Source organism: Suillus clintonianus (genome assembly GCF_016758775.1).
Source record: "Suillus clintonianus strain FC179 chromosome Unknown DEU56scaffold_77, whole genome shotgun sequence".
Classification (NCBI taxonomy): domain Eukaryota; kingdom Fungi; phylum Basidiomycota; class Agaricomycetes; order Boletales; family Suillaceae; genus Suillus; species Suillus clintonianus.
Window position 1 is genome coordinate 82,022 of NW_024539301.1, and position 17,068 is coordinate 99,089.

Here is a 17,068-nt window from a genome sequence, read left to right on the forward strand (position 1 = left end):
TCAACGTGCTACGGTTCTGTGCTGCTGCATTAAGACGGGCAGGTTGACAGTGGGTGAAAATTTCCGAATACGGTAGTCGTCGCAAACCGAAATCTTTTCTCTTCCAACTCTCGAACACGCAAATACAGTACAGCTTCACAGCTCGACGCACTACTGTTGCAGATATTGAATAATGGTTGGACATGCATAGGCTTGATGTTATATTACATGCTGATCACTCCATCTTAGAGGCCAATTCTATTGCAAGGCAAAATAAATTTATAGCACCTTCATCCGTGTTCTAACTTTCCGTCTCGCAGGTCACGAACGATCACTCACTCAAATCAAGTTCAATTCAGAAGGCGACTTGCTGTTCTCATGCTCGAAGGACCACATCATCAACGTTTGGTTCTCACACAATGGTGAACGTCTAGGTACATACGAGGGCCACAATGGCACAGTATGGACGATCGACACTGATTGTAAGCCCTTTTCCTCCTTCCACGCCATCGTATTACTGATCTTGATCAATATTCGGCAGCACAATCAAGATTTCTGGTGTCTGGATCCGCCGACAACGAGCTGCGTCTATGGAACGTATCTGATGGCAAATGTTTATACGTTTGGGAGTTCCCGACGGCTGTAAAGCGTGTGGCATTCAGCGACGATGACGAGCGTGTTGTATGCATCACTGAGCAACGCATGGGCCATCAATGTGTTATCCGAGTGTTCAAGCTGAACCATGATGGAGACGGAACGGCTCGTGCGTAAGGTGGAAATATTATCCTTGATCGTTCCTGATGCATCACTGCCCCTCCAGAATCATCGGAACCTGAACACATGTTCAGCCCCATAGGGTCCAAGGCCACTGTTTGCGCATTCACATACACACCAAACCTGATCATAACTGGTCACGAGTCTGGAAAAGTCGCTCTTTTTGATGTCGTCACCGGGACAGAAGTTCTCAATAACGAGCGTGCGCACATGGACGTCGTTACCGATTTGCAATTGTCCTCCGATCGCAGCTACTTCGTCACAAGTAGCAAAGACAAAACTGCTCGGGTGAGTTTCCAACTGTCGATCACTTGGGCACTTTGTTCACAATACGCTACTGGTTTAGATACACGACACAAAAACTCTCCGAGTACTCAAAACCTTTACAACAGAGACACCTTTGAACAGTGCAGCACTAGCACCCAATAAACCATATGTAGGTCGATCATTTATCTTTTAGATCTTGCTCATATAACGGATCTCGTGCACAGGTTCTAGTGGGTGGTGGTCAGGAAGCAATGCAGGTCACGACTACTTCGCTGCGGCAAGGCAAATTTGAAACCCGTTTTTGGCACAAGGTCTTTGAGGAGGAGGTTGGTAGAGTAAAGGGCCATTTCGGACCCATCAACACGTCAGTTCCCCCGATATAATTTTGTCGGTGATTTTCATTCATGATTTGACCACCAGGATTGCCGTTCATCCAGCTGGCACGAGCTATGCTTCCGGTGGAGAAGATGGATTTGTACGGGTTCATCACTTCGACGAGTCCTACTTCAGGGCAAAGCCATATGGGGATCTCCAGCTCGAGGATTGAACCCGTATCTTATTACCCATGACACTTGCGCGACGTTCCATTGTTTACCTAGAACGATTTCATGACATGTATCGGAGGTGACTCTAGGATTGGCTGATACATGCACCCTACATCTTGTATCGGAGCTTGAAGGGCGAGGACGGATCCTCGAAACGCCCTGCATGAGACTTAAACCGAGTGCTGTAAGTAAGGGTAAGGGAACGAGAGGGTCTGCTAGTACAAATGATGTCCGACACACTTCTCTCGTGAATAGTTCAGTACAACATCACATGCCTCGTGGGCTTGCCAAGTACCAGTCAGTTTCTGAAGCAGATGCGTGAAGCAGGAGGAACATGTGATCATTAATAAACAATGCCATGCAAGGGGAACGTGCAACAGGGTGAGTGATACATAGCGCAGTGTGAATTAGCGTTGTCGATAGCATTGAAGGGGTATGAATATGCAATGTAGAGCGAAGTGGATAACGTCAAACATTTTCTAGTTGAGATAACCGCGACACTTCGCAGAGCCACATAGGCATGGGATCTTATCTTGCTCAATGGGGAAATGGTAATCTGTAGGTACATGTCGTGTCAGTGAGAGAAACACAGTAGATTGTCGTGCATGACTGACCATATGTGATTTCATCGCCCAGTTCAATATCCTGCTTGGCATAGATGACGATCTTCTTCTCGCCGTTGATAGTGATGATTTTGGCAGTGCAGTTCGGATCGCATGAATGATTGATGAGGCGACTTAAAAGAAGCATCCAATCAGCAGCTGCATCGCGTAAGATGCAAGAGGGGGCTTACCCAAGATTGCCCTTCTTCGTGGCGTCCACCACAAGGTCTTCATCAATACGAAACAGGTAACTGCTTCCGATACCCTGCCGCTCATACACCTTTTCACGCTTGTCGGCGACTTGAGCGCGGATGATCTCGCCAACATACTCGATAACCATCTCCCCTCGAGCGATCCTTTCCATGGCGTACAAACCCCAGTCGTGAATCGGAGACCTCGCAAACCGGAGATGCTTTTTTCGCGTTTGCAGCTGGTTGAATTTGATACTTAACTCTGCAGCGGCCGTCTCTCCCTTTGAAAGAGCCACAGCACGTTGCACCTGGTTAATCTCTTCCAGACCTTGAGCGCGTCGGCGAGCAGTGGCACGATTCGAGCGGGAAGAAGTGACGGGCTGTGCTGGTGCCTCGGTTGGAGCGACAGACTCAACGTTCGTGGACCGCAGGGCGTATTGAGCAACATAGGCCGATTTCTCAGCATGAGAGATCTTGTAGTAGCCCTCGGTACGTGCTGAACCTGTGAGATGCTTCCGAAATGCTGGTAAGGAATCGGTCGTAGGCAGGGGGACGGGTGACACGCTTGAAGCATCATTCGACATAGCCAGCCGAGCGAAATAGAGGTCCTCATCATCGTTGCATATGCCCTGCTCGAGTGGATCGGGAGGAAGACTTGGAGGCCGTGGTGGTTCTGGTACGGGAGAAGGCGACCGCGAAACCGACTCCACCTTTGAGATGTGGATGTTAGCTGTGGCAGGAACATTGAAATCCAACTCGTCAGGTCGGATGACCTCATCGACAACCACCTTGGCTGCTGACTTTTTCTTGATGACCTTCTTCTTGGACAAGGCGTTCTTATGTTGTTCTTCATCCTCAAGTACAGCATCCTTCTTCGGCTTCTTCTTGACAGGTTCCTGTTCCTCATCAAGGACCTCGGAAACAGCCCGCTTCCGTGGTTCAGGCGCAAGGTTCTCCTCATCCTCGGACTCCAAATCTGATTCAGCAACCCTGGTAACCTTCGTGACAACCTCTTTCTTCCGCTTTTTCTTTGGTGGCTCCACGGGTGCAGGCTCTTCTGGCTCGACAAGAGGGACTTCTTCTTCGACCACGGCTGCCTTCGCCTCCTCCTCCCTGATTCTCTTCGGTTTCCGAAAAGAAAGTCCTTTCAGACCTCGCTTCTCAGCCGGCCGTTGCTCATTGATTGTCTCTGGACCCTCCCTGGCTTTCGTCTCTGCAACCTTCGCCTTCTCGTCCGCAATCAACTTCCGTAGATCTGCAGCAGCCACCCGCTCCGTAATGTCTTTCTCCAAAAGACCCTTGAGCTCCTTGACGATGGTGTCTGCTGCTTGTTGAACAATCTCCTCTTTCGTCCAGCTGATCTTTTCGGCAGCTACAGGCGCAACATGAGAAGGAGGAGGACAAGCTGACAGCGTTACGGAGTGGTGCCCAAGCGTTCGCGAGCCGAGAACCATGGCTGCACGTCGTGCTGAGTCGCTCGTTTGAAATGCAACATACCAAGCGTTGTGATCTCGCAAAACGCAGTCAACCTTGAAGTCCTTGAAGAATGCACGTACATCTTCCTCACGGATAGATATCATGGCACCACCAGTGAGGTCTATCCGGACATGTTCGAAGCCGTTCTTGGCGAGGGCATCAATGACAGTGGCACTGGTAGCCTCTCTCTGCTGTTGGTTACGCCCTTGTCCTGGGCGGCGGGAGATAGGCGAAGGTGAGCGGGACGGAGGTGCTGGAGCGTGACTAGAGCCATGATATGAAGGACGACCGCGAGTATGGACGGGTGTTGATGAAGGAGATTGTGAGGATGACATGGGCGCAAGGTCATTCACTGCTGGGAAACGAGTGCTCAGTGCCGAATTCATCATCTTAGCTTTCATGACAGGCTGTGCTCTTCTGCTGCGGGGAGGTGATAGGCGTCCGTTCGTGTAGGGGATATGTGCAGGGCGGGCAGGGAGCTGATGACTCGGCCTCCATGCAGACTGGGCGGGTGTATGTGTCGAGCTGGGGGTCTGGGCTTTCGGTATGGATATAGGTGCGGGTATGGGTGCAGGTGGTAACGTCGGAGCTTTGGCTTCCTTCTCCTTCCTTCTTTTCTCTTCTCTGCCGCGATGTTTCCGCTCCTCTAGCTCTTTCCGTACTGCCTTCAGTTTGAGACCTTCGCCGTCAAAGACCACCTTCAGTTCCTCCCCGTCAGCCATCCCCATGCCTGTGCCAAATTTCTTCCCGTGAGTGCGCTCTACACATGCCTTGGCCTCCTCATGCGTCTGGTACCGAATGAACACGATACCAAGTGCAACCCCAGACTCCATGTCAATTTGCGGATCAAATGACGAGATCCTGCCATGTGCACTGAAGATGCGTCGTATCTGCTGCGTGGACGTTAGGGGAGACAAATTCATGATCAGCACAGCTGTGGGGGGCGGTGGGCCTGTTGAGTTGGGATCATGCTTTTAAGATGTCAATGAGGTTCATTACATGATATAGGTAATGCCACCCACTTCATACCGAATTTCATGGAACGCGTCTCGGTGGGGACGTTTCTTGAATCCCGCTGCCTTGCGGGGATCACTTGTCGTGGGTTCTGGCTCGCCCTCGATCACTTCTCCATTATATCGCGTGAGCGTCTCCTTGCCCTTTCCCTTACCCTTGATCCGAGGCTCAACTGAACCATCGACCTGGGTAGCTCGAATCTTCTCGATTAGGGCGCGAAAACGCCCGTCGCGGTCCTTGTCGATGGCAGGGTCATAAATGACTTTGAAGTCCTTGCCTGCAGGGTATTCCGAACGGGAAGTTGGCCACGGAGGAGGGGGAGGAAGGGAGTAAAATTTAGGTGGCGGCGGTTTGGATGATGATGCGACAGGTTCTGGGGGTTGAGGAGGAGGTGAGGGCGATTTGGAGGGCGGGGGGTGAGGGCGCATAATCTGGCAAATCCTGTGGTGGTGGTGATGGTGGTGGTGACAGGATTAAAGGCGGTGGGGAAGGGGCAGATACTGAAGGTGGCGGTGGCGGTGGTGAAGAAGGCCTTGATGTAGGCGGTGGGGGCGGTGAGGTCGATGGAGGAGGCGCTGGAGGTGGTGAGTGTGGTGGTGGAGGCGGTGGTGGTGGAACTTCTGAAGGTGGTGGTCCTGATGGTGGTGGTGGGGGGGGAGGTTCTTCAGTAGGTTGAGGTGGTCGAGGACGCGATTCCGTGAGGGAAGTTCGTCGATTAATTGAAAAGGAGATCTTCACAGGCTGATGCGGTCTAACGCCATCAGCAACAGTTGCTGGAGGTGTGACTTTACTTGAACTCGCGACTGGTGAAGATTCGGTGTGACTATGAACTGGTGAAGCAGATGCTTGTGGACTTGACTGTAAAAAATATGATTATGATTCACATCTTAGAAATGACAATAAAGAACGTACGTTTGATGCTGACCACGAAGAATCCGTCTGCTTGCCCTTCTGCGTCGATCTTGGTCCTGTCGGTGCGTTGATGATAGTAGGTCCAGTTGTTGGTGGTGGTCCGACATAACCGTTTACAAAAGGCTTTACGGTTGGTTTAGCTCGGGGCTGAGTTGGGACACCGTTCAGGAGTCGAGGTCCTGTTGGTGGTGGAGCACCAATTTTACTAGTTCCAGCACCAGGTGAAGCCGATGTTGAAGTTGAGGACGTCGAAGCTTGTTGTGACGATGAGCCAGGCAACGAACTCAGAAGCGCTCTTGGTCCCTTTGGAGGCGCTTTACCAGACATCAAAGCAGCCTAACTAACATGAACAACGCTCAAAATAAAATCTTGTTCGCCTTCACTGTGAGGTTTGACGTCGAAGAACGTGCGGATAAAGGGAAAGCGGAGGATGAGGATCGTGGACAATGTTAAGCGTGTGCTCGAACAAACAACTGCCGCGGGCAAACAACGACCAAGCCACACTACCTTTTCTCTTCCCGCCATTTTCATTCTACCAAGTCTTTCATTAAAATCCCTAGAAAAACTCACAAATCGCTATCCAAAGCGCTATCGACTCTCTACGGTTCAGCCTTTGACGAAGCACTGCCGAATCGATGAGCAAGAGAAGCGCCGGAACAACCAAAGGCAGATGCCACGTAGGAGGTTTCGTTTGTGTTTGCGTTCCTGTAAAGAAATTTGCTACATGTGGCGCCAGCCCTACGCTCCACCATTACTCGGATCCTTCAACCAAACTTTGAAGCCATGCTGCAAAGGCGTGTAATCGTGAACGGTACCTGAACTTTCCACTCCGCTTGACGCTCACCTTATCGACGTGCCCCCACTCTCGATATAGTTGGTGCGCAAATTATCTTGCCAGGATACACATGCACGGATGGCACCGAGTCACTTATCTTACTGGCAAAGCCATACATCCAGGCCCATCGGCGTTCCGAGATGCATCAGACGTGGTTTATTGATGCAATCGTTCGATTGACGTATATATATGGTGCCTTGCTCATGACTTGGCTGATATAGCGGCAATGCCACCATCTCAACAGAATACTGATCAGAGTCACTCATAGCGCCAATGTTTCTATATCTTCCATTGTCTCCAGCGCCGTCCTGAATGCGATCAACAGAATCGGCGACCACACGATCCGTTCCAAGTATCCCACATCCCGTTCACACACTGTGACTCGTATCCCTAGAGTTTACACGTATTGACTATAACCATCTTCTCTTCTTCATGACATAACTGGATCGAAACAGCAGCAAACGTCACTCTTCGCGTGTGAGGTAACCAAGGTCTGGGCTGACGAAAATAGTGCTGCGCGTCTCCTCGACTAGTCGCACAAGAATTAACTGTTTGAAGTAATCGATCAAATTGATGTGAAACACAAGACCTTGTACTTTGCGTTTGATGAGTGTGGGTGTCTCCTATGTATCTGTATAGTTAGGTATGGCTGGAGGAACGCCTGGCTCGTCTGAGAACTCGTTGCTTGCATTACAATTATTACTATCAGTGTATGAAAAAAATATCAATATGCACAGTGCGAAGGCGATGAAAGGGCGGTCTACGCGATGATAAATATTACAAGATGTGCAAAATGACAAGGTCCAAAACACATGAGATTTGATGAATGAAGTACTCGAGCGTTCAAAGACTTCTCAGGCGTCTCAATACGTCGTCATAATCACGATGCGTGGTGCGCCGTCCTTTCCTCTCCAGCATACAAGCTGTGTCATACTGCGTCGGGACATGATGACGAATCTCGGCGTCTTGTAGGAGAAGCGTTGAGGGTCGATGATGAACCTCGCTCGTTCCCCCAGTGCTGGTACTAGAGGTGTCCAGATCATATGTGACCTCTTTGCTCTCCTCCATGATGGGAGCAAAAAATGCGATACTCTCCTCCATTATAGGAGCAAAACAGGCAGCGTTCTGCGCATGGGCCTTCCTGGGCTCTACAACCACAGGCGGAGCAAAAAAGGCGATGCTCTCCTCCGTGATGGGAGCAAAACAGGCAGCGTTCTGCACACGGGCCTTCCTGGGCTCTACAACCACAGGCACAGGACCCCCGCCAAAGACGAGTTCAGGGGGCGGGGATTCACCGAACTTGCGGCATAGCCTTGAGAAACGCTTACGCTTCGTCGTTGAGGGGGACGGTGGCGGCGACGGGGACGGCGTTGAAGGTGAGATGGGTGGATGCGCAGAGGGTACGGTCAAAAAGCTTGCGGCAGGTATCCCCGTGGTAACGGGAGATGAAGCCGCCATGGATGTGGGAGAGGAAGCCGGAAATTTAGAGGAAATGGAAGACCGATATGCGTGAGTGGGTACCGGAAGAGATACACTCCGTAGAGTGGGCAGACTACGTTGGGATTTGAGTTGTCGGCTTTCCGGCTCCGTATGATCAAGGAACGACCCCGTGTATTGCTGCGCAGTTTGCTCCACATCCACTGGCAATGTCAGAGGGGGAGGCCGATATTTTTTCTTATGTCGAAGGATTTTTTTTGAAGATGAGACAGAAACACCGGAGGAATGTGCGGGACTACGACTATTTTCATGATCCGGGCGAGCAAAGAAAGGGTCTAAGCTCTGGAGAGCAAGTCGTACATTCCGAGCTCGTTCGGGATCTGGAACCTGAGGAGAATGCGGTATGTCTTCCGGTACGTCAAGCCCAGCCTGTTTTGATGAGTCTCGGATACGATAGTGGAAAAAATATTATGGGAGACTGACAGTATAGGTTTGGACACCCAGCATTGTATGCGCGACACCAAAGGCTGAAGCGTATTATAGTAAACCGAACAAGACCCAACGGATTGCACCCAGTGCAATATCGGGTAAAAATAGGTCTGTTATGAGGATGAACGAGAGTAATTTGGAGAAAAGAAAGAGAAAGAAAGAAAAAGAAAGAATGGGACTTGAGCTCGGCAGCGCCGCCCTTTATATCAACGGTCACGATGAACGTAAGTATCCGGAATATAATTTTTTTTGAACGATATCGCGAACGTTAGCAGCGACCATCGACAAGTCTTAAAAAGGCAAGTCTCTGTGATCGAATACCATGCCAAGCCCGATTTAAGGTTTGTAACCTCACCTGCAATATTAATGTCATAAAGTATAGTAGACTGTACGCACCGCCTCGGGGTAGGGCACTAGCAACGATACCAGGTTCTGCGGGATCTGCACCGTGAGTCAAACATGTAGATCATACAGATCTCGACGACTTGAACGACAGTGACCCTGCCATGCAACAAGAAGAATGTTATTTCGGAGTCTCCGTCAACCCTTCGAAGTGACTGTATCCCTTTGTTTCCTTGTCCAGGTCCTATATCCGACGGAAGATCCCCATAATGGTACCCAAGAAAGTTAATGCCCGAGCCAACGCGAGAAATACCAGAAGATACCATGTGTAACAAACCACATCTATGGATGTCGCGAACACTAGGATCATGCAGTGGGTTACCGGTTACGCTCTGAGCTGTTCGCCAGGTAATGTGATATGAGAGGATATGAGCCAGTGAAACAAAAGAGTGGTGAGGTCTGCGCGCGGTTGCTATAGACATTCTCGCGGCACCGAGACTCGCATCAACATGTGCCAGCGCTGAAGATCATGCAATCGATATGATTTGATTTGGACGGGTGCAAACTACGAACTTTGAAGCTTTGGATGAACCTGATGATGACTTGAGACATGCATCAATATTTCTAAGTGGAACGCCGCCTGCACAAATTTATCCCGTGAAAGTTCCACTTACCCGAACGCCGGTTATATTGGTCGTTGATCAACGTTGATGTTCACGCTGCCCAGAATGACGATGACCACCAGCATGGCTTCCACATATCCTTTTGAACCGAGCCCCCAGTGGACGACAATCAACCCTAGGCCATTCCTGCCATTTCGCACCCACGGAGGAGACTTGGAAGCACCCCCGTTGCCGTCTCCTCCCCGGAATCAGCTGTTCAACGACAATTATGTTGTTACCACCCATCTCGTGCCTGCTCCATGTCCAAGACTCACTCCAGATATTCCATTGCCTGTGGTCCCCAAATTCTCGACGAATTCCACAGAACGGAAGCAAGGTATCCAGCAGCTTGCCACCGAAATTGGGAAGCGACAAGAGAGCTTCGTGCAGGGTGGGTTAGGTGGAGAAAAGAGTGAGAAGCCGTTGTGGAACTGCGTTAACCGATATGTGAAGAGAGTTAAAGATGGGAAGAAGGGATTGACATTGTTCTTTGCTCATGCAAATGGTTTTCCCAAGGAGGTACTCATCTATTTAATACAAACCATGCATCACGCCCTTTTGTTGAATGTGATATAGATTTGGGAAACTACTCTGCGATATTTATTATCGTCATCTACGGCCTCACTGATCGACGAGGTGTGGTCTTGGGAGGCTGTCCAGCATGGTGATGCTGCATTGGTCAACGAGTCAAATCTCAGTGGCATATGTGAGGCACCAAGCCAGTATAACACACTCCATTCAAAGACTGAGATAAACCTTCGTTTCTAGTTGATTGGCGAGACAACGCACGGGATATTGCACACTTCCTGTTACACTACTTACCTGAAGATGCATCTTCGGAAAGTTTTCCCGATCATCTACATCTTCTGCCGGAGAATATCAGTGAATCTCGGAAGACTAACGGATTTTCATCCCGCTCTCTGGTCGCTGTTGGACATTCATTCGGGGGCTGCTCTTCGTAAGTTGTTATTGCTACCGTTAATTCTCTGATTCAGTTTTTGGCAATATCAATGCAGGATAATGGCGGCTGTCAACTTTCCTGCACTGTTCTCATCCATGATTCTCATAGATCCTGTGATCGTTCAATATCTTGGCTATTCCTCCGGTTTCCAGGTCTCCAAATGTGCCGCTGCCCTTACCAGGCGCGAACGCTGGCTGTCACGGTGAGTCGCGATATCGTGCCACTGACTTGCGAGTGTTTAAGAATGTCACAAGTGAGGAAGCATTACGCTTGTTCAAGGCGTCTCCATTCTTCGGAGCTTGGCATCCTGATACCCTGGAGCTATATGTTACATATGGCTTGTGCAAGGATTCACAAGGGGGCGTGAGGCTAAAGATGTCAGGTGTACATGAGGCCTTGGTATTCGCAGATCGAATAGGATCAAATGAAGCATGGGAACTACTGGGAAGGCTGGACGAGCGAATAGAACTACGTTGGATTGTTCCAGGGAAGGCCGAAGACAAAGGGTGCGTTACCTCAGCGGATAAGGTCAGCTCTGCTAATTTTCGTTCAGGGTTATGGGTAAAGAAGCAACGAAGGTGCGAGTGTGGCGAAGGCCTGCCAATTCATCTAATGTGGTCATTCGTTCTGCTGGCCATCTGGTAAGCCTATGTTTCGTGCCCTGTGAAATGTTTGACTGAGTTGGCTTCACTCAGATTCCTCAGGAATCCCCAGAGGAACTCGGTAGGTGACATCCTGTCTTTCCGAGCGATGTTCACGTTATCGTCATGATTTTTTCCCCTCTAGCTCAAGAGATATCAGCTTTCCTGGAGAGAAAGTACGAGCTACGGAGTAGAGCATACCTGTGATATCCTTTGCGGTGATATTCCAATTCGCCTAGGCCTGTGACCAACACAGGAAGCAAACAATACCTGAAACAAACATAGACAGTTGACATTCTTTTGTCGCATTTGAATTTCGCTTTATGAGCATACAACGTTCTTCTGGAATGACAAGGGCGGGTCTTTGCGACGGCGTTCTTTTGGTATAGCCTTCTGCGTGAGTTGATCGCTGCTTGATTGCGCAGGTGTCGCCTGACTACTTCCTTGTTCCAGCACAGTCAGGCACGGAAAGCACAGCATGTTATTTCAGGCTGAATAGATCATGATACCCACACGCATCCACGTGAGGTTGGCGGGGGTCGCACGGCTTTAACTCGACAACCTCAATCGCACACCGACGTTCACATTTTACATCATCATGTTGCCGCAATGTGTATCTATGGGTGCGTGACCAAATTTGTCGAGGGACGGGTTCACCTTTTGGGTTTCGCACAGTTCAGTCTCCCTTCACTTTGACTTTAGCGTCGACGCAACCCACGTCTATTGTCCAGACCCGTTGCCTTTCCTGCGTCAGTCTGGCGGGGCCGGACCTTCCCACACACTTGCAAAGCGGATTGAATGTCGAATCGTCTAAGTCTTCATTTGTTTCATTACCTCTTCTCGATAGCAGTTGGATTGCGCCAGACCCTAGTATTAGGCCAACTAATATTTTATTCTCAATATCTCCCCTTAGACTACGCGATTATACAAACGGCCAGGTGTCCGGTTGTTCTGTAATATTTTTGGAACCGAGCAAGCTCTTCCACAGTAATAAGATGCTCGACTTTCCTGCTTCTTCCGTCGAATGACGATGGCCGCCAGCATGACTTCGACATATCCTTTTGAACCGACCCCCCAGTGGACGACAATAAACCCTAGGTCATTTCTGCCATTTCGCACCCGCGCCGGAGACTTGGAAACGCATCCATTACCGTCTCCTCCTCGGAATCGGCTGTTCAACGACAATTATGCTGTTACTACCCATTTCGTTCCTGCTGCATGTCCAAGACTCACTCCAGATATTCCATTGCCTGTGGTCCCAAAACTCTCGACGAATTCCACAGAACGGAAGCAAGGTATTCAGCAGCTTGTCGCCAAAATTGTGGAGCGACAAGAACGCTTCGTACAGGGTGGGTTAGGTGAAGAAAGAAGCGAGAAGCCGTTGTGGAACTGCGTTAACCGATATGTGAAGAGAGTTCAAGATGGGAGGAAGGGACTGACATTGTTCTTTGCTCATGCAAATGGTTTTCCCAAGGAGGTACTCATCTATTTGGCACGAATCATGCATCAAGCCCTTTCATTGAATGTGATATAGATTTGGGAAACTACTCTGCGATATTTGTTATCGTCATCTACGGCCTCATTGATCGATGAGGTGTGGTCTTGGGAGGCTGTCCAGCATGGTGATGCTGCATTGATCAACGAGTCAAATCTTAGTGGCATATGTGAGGCACCACGCCTGTATAACACACTCGATTCAAAGACTAGGGTTTCTAGTTGATTGGCAAGACAACGCACGGGATATTGCACACTTCCTGTTACACTACTTACCTGAAGATGCATCTTTGCAGGCTTCACTACCCGCTCATCTACATCCGCTGCTGGAGAGTATCAGTGAATCCCGGAAAACTAACGGATTTTCATCTCGCTCCCTGGTCACTGTTGGGCATTCACTCAGGGGCTGCTCTTTGTACGTTGTTATTGCCGCATTGATAGGAGTGCCCTAATCGGGTTTCAATCTCAATACCAGGATACTAGCAGCTGTCGATTTCCCTGCACTGTTCCCCTCCATAGTTCTAGTGGATCCGGTGGCTATTCAACCTGGCTCTTCCTTGGATCTCCTGCGGAACACATTGGCCGTCACCATTGGCAGGCGCGAACGCTGGTCGTCACGGTGAGTTGTGATGTTGTGCCAGTGACTTCTAAGAGTTTAAGCGAGGGGTCATAAGTGAGGAAGCCTGGAACTTACTCAGGGCGTCTCCATTCTTCAGAGCTTGGCATCCTGATACCCTGCAGTTATATGTCACCTATGGCTTGTGCGAGGATTCACAAGGGGGCGTAAAGCTAAAGATGTCAGGTCTACATGAGGCTTTGGCGACCGTAGATCGTATCGCGCCAAATGAAGCATGGGAACTGCTGGAAAAGGTGGACGAGCGAATAGAACTACGTTGGATTGTTCCAGGGAAGGCTGAAGACAAAGGGTGCGTTACCCCAGCGGATGAGGTCTGCTCTACTAATTTTCGTTCAGGGTTATGGGTGAAGAAGCAACGAGGGTGCGAGTGTGGCGAAGGCCTGCCAACTCATCTAATGTGGTCATTCATTCTGCTGGCCATCTGGTAAGCCTATGTTTGGTGTCCTGTGAAATGCTTGGCTGAGCTGGCTATCGCTCCAGATTGCACAAGAATCGCCAGAGGAACTCGGTAAGTGTCATTTTGTCTTTCCGAGCGATGTTGACGTGATTATGCTGATTTTCCTCCAGCCCAAGAAATATCAGCTTTTCTGGAGAGAAAGTACAGGCTGCGGAGTAGAGCACACCTGTGATATCCTTTGCGGTGATAAGTATATATGTGAAGTCGCTTAGGCCTGTTGACCAACATGGGAAACAAACAATATACCTGCAACAGCCATGGCATTCTTGTTGCGTTTGGATTTCTCTTGCGAGCATTAAATACATTTCTAGAATGGCGAAATGGCGAGTCTTTGCGACGGGCGTTTGCTTGGTATCATAGCCTTCGGCATGAGTTGCTGATTGTGCGGGTATCACTGTGTAGGTATCACTTGACCACTTCCTCATGGCACTGTCAGGCACGAGTAGCCCAGCTGCGCACTGTGCAGTGTATTCTGGGTCCCAGACAGCCCCGATTGTACCACGCTGATTTTCACATTCTTGCATCAGAACCGTCTTGCGTCCGCCATACATCTGCGAGTGAGTGATCAGGTTGGGATTTCATCTTCAACCGACGGGTTCGTTTTTTGGGTCTTGCACAGAAGAGCATCCACTGTCCTGCTGAAATACAAGTTGATACATGTGACGGCATGTAACCCCGTGTCTACGAATTAGCCGCATTCATCAATGCTATGACGCCTGCCTTGCTAACGCAAGTCACTCGCAAGTACTAACCACGAGCTAAAGACGCTCATGCCACGCTGAGGAGGAAGGCGCGAAGCAGTCGTGCAGAGATGAGAATAATTAGTAGGAAATTTGGCCTCATTCCATTCTTTCATGGAACGCCCTGACATCAGAACGGGTGTTGAGCCTTCGCTACGGTTACGGACTAATAGACCATGATGGATGTCGATGAAGCTTGAAGTTCCTGGCGGCGTTTTGCACCGCATCGAGATTCGAGAAGACCATCGTCCCAAAATAGTGGATAAAGAAGAACAATTAGCTCAACCAGCTGGCTCAACCCCGCACCTACTTGGTAATCCAGATTTGCTCCGTTCAATTGTTCCAAAATTTTGCGAGACGCAGGAAATTTTTTTGGATCGTGATCGCTGAGCGCTGAGTTTCAGAAATGTTGTGTGGACCGTGGTAAAATGCTAGCTAACATGGAAATCGTGACTTTCCCTGTAACATCATGATGATTATCACAAATATTAGGCGGACTCGTCGTTCGACGAGCTCGGTGCACTCACGTCGATGAATTGTCGATCCAAATAATTAACGCGCGTTATCGGGGTGAGGCACCACACTGGGAGACATCCCAACGGTAGTCCCGAATCCTGTTCAGGCCTTAGCTTGTAAACTAACCAACCCTTGAGACCCTGTTCTTTTTTTAGGGTCTGAAGTGAGCATAAACCATCAATTAGGCGGTGCAACCGTCGGTGGGATCATTGGAGACCATTGGTGGGACCTTGCACGGGCGCTTGTTTGGTACAGCCTCGGCGTGAATATAGTAGTGTGCTTTGCTCTAGTGGATTCTGCTTCTTACTACCACTTCATTATCATCACATCTTCCTCGTTCCAACGGTACCGTCCTGCACGATTCATTAGCGCTGCGCACTGCATGCTATTCATAATTTAACGACTTCTTCACGACACACCTCCCTGGACCCGGTATGTTCTCATCTGCTTCTCCGTTCTGTCCCCGCACGGTCCTCTGGCTGGCTCTCTCGGTCGTGTCTTATCCCCCAATTGCATTTGCGAGACCCACAAGCGAAGTGCTGCAACGCTCATCGAATGACAATGGTGCAGTGGGAAGCAACGGGAGCGGTGTTTCTGCAAACGTATGGGTGTGTACTGTTCGTCGTCGAGCCCCAGGCATTCTCAAATTCAGAGGACCAAATTTCTAGATACCCGTACTAATAATCGCAGTGGTCGTTGCCGTGCTGACACTGATTGGATGTGTCAGGCGGGCCACGTACAGGGAGGCTGGCGCAGGCGCCGCCTTGCCGAGTACTCAAAACCGACCTGCTGGTCAGGCGGCCGCACGCCCTGGAAGGCGCCGGAGGCCTGCGCGGACTCCAAGTCAGATTTCCACAAAATCGCTTCCGCCCTACATGCTGGAACCGGGCGATCAGGAGCTCGTTATCTACAGGTGTGCATACGTCCATGCTTGCAGTACCCACATTCTTTTGACACATTGGATGTTACAGAGGGCCTTTGAAGATGGATGATGACCCTCTCGATCCTATGGCAACATTGGAAGAAGACGATGATGAACATCCTGAGACAAGAGGGACACATCGTGGTCTTGACCTCGAGTCGCACGGTACCACACTGGCGGATAACTCCGCCACAGATCTCATGTACAACGCGCCTGGTGACGTGTCAGTGAGACGAAGTGTAGACGTTGCTAGTGTGGGCACGTCGCATCACTCGCAAGAAAGTCATTCTGAACTGTTACCCTTGCATACCACACAAACCTCCGAAGACCCACGAGGGGAAGCACCTCCATACTTTGAGGTTGTAGCTCAGGACACTCCTCAAACACTACCTGATTATCCTCCTGCATCGGAGACCTCAACCAGAGATGCTACCCCTGGCGACCGACGATCTAGATTCAGCTTCCTTTTCAACCCCTTCGGGGGCTCATCACGACATCCGCCGGTTTCGATCCATAACAGGGCTGTAACTCCTGACCACACTCGCAACGCTTCATCCCTCTCCGTGGCCTCAACAAACAGCGGAAATGGGCACAACCGTACAGGCTCTAATTCGACGCTTTTGAAAGCTTTCCGACCCCACGACCATTCCATGCATATGCCATCCGCTTCAACCATTTCTTTGGTCTCAATATCAGCACCACTCACACATACTGTTACGCGCTCGGAGTTCCGGGCGCCGAAAGGCGGCTTGACGCCTGAACAAATCAAACTCATCACCTCCAGGAATGCATTGGAAAGGTTCGGTGTTCCATACGGTCCAGACGCTGTAGCATTTTCGGCATCAAGGTCTAACGTGGCACCACCACCCGACTTCGATGCCACTACATCAAGTTCGCCAGGCCAAGCAAGTGGGTCACCATCAGCTGACCTTCGCAACACGTTCAGTACTAGTGCTCTTTCGAGAGAGGCAGCAGGAAGCCCGGTCTCTAACAGCGCTGCTGCGGATGAGGCTGGACAAACAACCCCACGCTCCGTCATATCCGGATCGCCTCCATCTTCCCCATCTGGAGCTGAGATAAGATCTCAAGTCTCACCATCACCATACTCTCCGCCACCATCTTCATATCAACAACGTTATGACTCGCGCGCAAGTTCAGTAACATCCTTTGAGACA

At 50.1% G+C, this 17,068-nt stretch overlaps 6 protein-coding genes across 6 annotated transcripts; 4 read left to right on the plus strand and 2 right to left on the minus strand.

Annotated features, from left to right (window-relative positions):
* Window positions 1-21: 21 nt before the first annotated feature.
* DEU56DRAFT_891834 (WD40-repeat-containing domain protein) lies at window positions 22-1,567 on the plus strand (the record flags this gene model as incomplete). The annotated part of the gene is made up of 8 exons (XM_041356306.1): window positions 22-175; window positions 229-247; window positions 300-461; window positions 521-742; window positions 800-1,041; window positions 1,100-1,189; window positions 1,245-1,384; window positions 1,441-1,567. Exons 1-8 carry the CDS (start codon window positions 173-175, stop codon window positions 1,565-1,567), a joined length of 1,005 nt encoding a protein of 334 aa, XP_041205072.1. The 5' UTR covers window positions 22-172.
* Window positions 1,568-1,843: 276 nt separating this feature from the next.
* On the minus strand, window positions 1,844-5,706 carry DEU56DRAFT_539512 (uncharacterized protein). Its single transcript, XM_041346705.1, has 4 exons — window positions 4,857-5,706; window positions 2,359-4,805; window positions 2,180-2,301; window positions 1,844-2,121 (listed from the first exon to the last, which is right to left on the minus strand). The coding sequence occupies exons 1-4, from the start codon at window positions 5,274-5,276 to the stop codon at window positions 2,045-2,047; spliced, it is 3,066 nt and encodes a 1,021-aa protein (XP_041205073.1). The 5' UTR covers window positions 5,277-5,706; the 3' UTR covers window positions 1,844-2,044.
* Window positions 5,707-7,159: 1,453 nt separating this feature from the next.
* On the minus strand, window positions 7,160-8,751 carry DEU56DRAFT_822155 (uncharacterized protein). The gene is made up of 2 exons (XM_041354137.1): window positions 8,516-8,751; window positions 7,160-8,461 (listed from the first exon to the last, which is right to left on the minus strand). Exons 1-2 carry the CDS (start codon window positions 8,537-8,539, stop codon window positions 7,439-7,441), a joined length of 1,047 nt encoding a protein of 348 aa, XP_041205074.1. The 5' UTR covers window positions 8,540-8,751; the 3' UTR covers window positions 7,160-7,438.
* A 695-nt stretch (window positions 8,752-9,446) lies between these two features.
* DEU56DRAFT_539484 (Alpha/Beta hydrolase protein) lies at window positions 9,447-11,348 on the plus strand. Its single transcript, XM_041346704.1, has 8 exons — window positions 9,447-10,044; window positions 10,102-10,231; window positions 10,294-10,483; window positions 10,542-10,688; window positions 10,741-10,992; window positions 11,040-11,127; window positions 11,182-11,209; window positions 11,273-11,348. Exons 1-8 carry the CDS (start codon window positions 9,574-9,576, stop codon window positions 11,332-11,334), a joined length of 1,368 nt encoding a protein of 455 aa, XP_041205075.1. The 5' UTR covers window positions 9,447-9,573; the 3' UTR covers window positions 11,335-11,348.
* Window positions 11,349-12,169: 821 nt separating this feature from the next.
* On the plus strand, window positions 12,170-13,887 carry DEU56DRAFT_915989 (Alpha/beta hydrolase family-domain-containing protein; the record flags this gene model as incomplete). The annotated part of the gene is made up of 8 exons (XM_041357811.1): window positions 12,170-12,604; window positions 12,662-12,791; window positions 12,844-13,036; window positions 13,097-13,240; window positions 13,296-13,547; window positions 13,595-13,682; window positions 13,739-13,766; window positions 13,826-13,887. 8 exons carry the CDS (start codon window positions 12,170-12,172, stop codon window positions 13,885-13,887), a joined length of 1,332 nt encoding a protein of 443 aa, XP_041205076.1.
* A 1,518-nt stretch (window positions 13,888-15,405) lies between these two features.
* DEU56DRAFT_758850 (uncharacterized protein) lies at window positions 15,406-16,973 on the plus strand (the record flags this gene model as incomplete). Its single annotated transcript, XM_041350268.1, has 4 exons — window positions 15,406-15,579; window positions 15,640-15,884; window positions 15,943-16,802; window positions 16,840-16,973. The coding sequence occupies 4 exons, from the start codon at window positions 15,406-15,408 to the stop codon at window positions 16,971-16,973; spliced, it is 1,413 nt and encodes a 470-aa protein (XP_041205077.1).
* Between the last annotated feature and the right edge of the window lie 95 nt (window positions 16,974-17,068).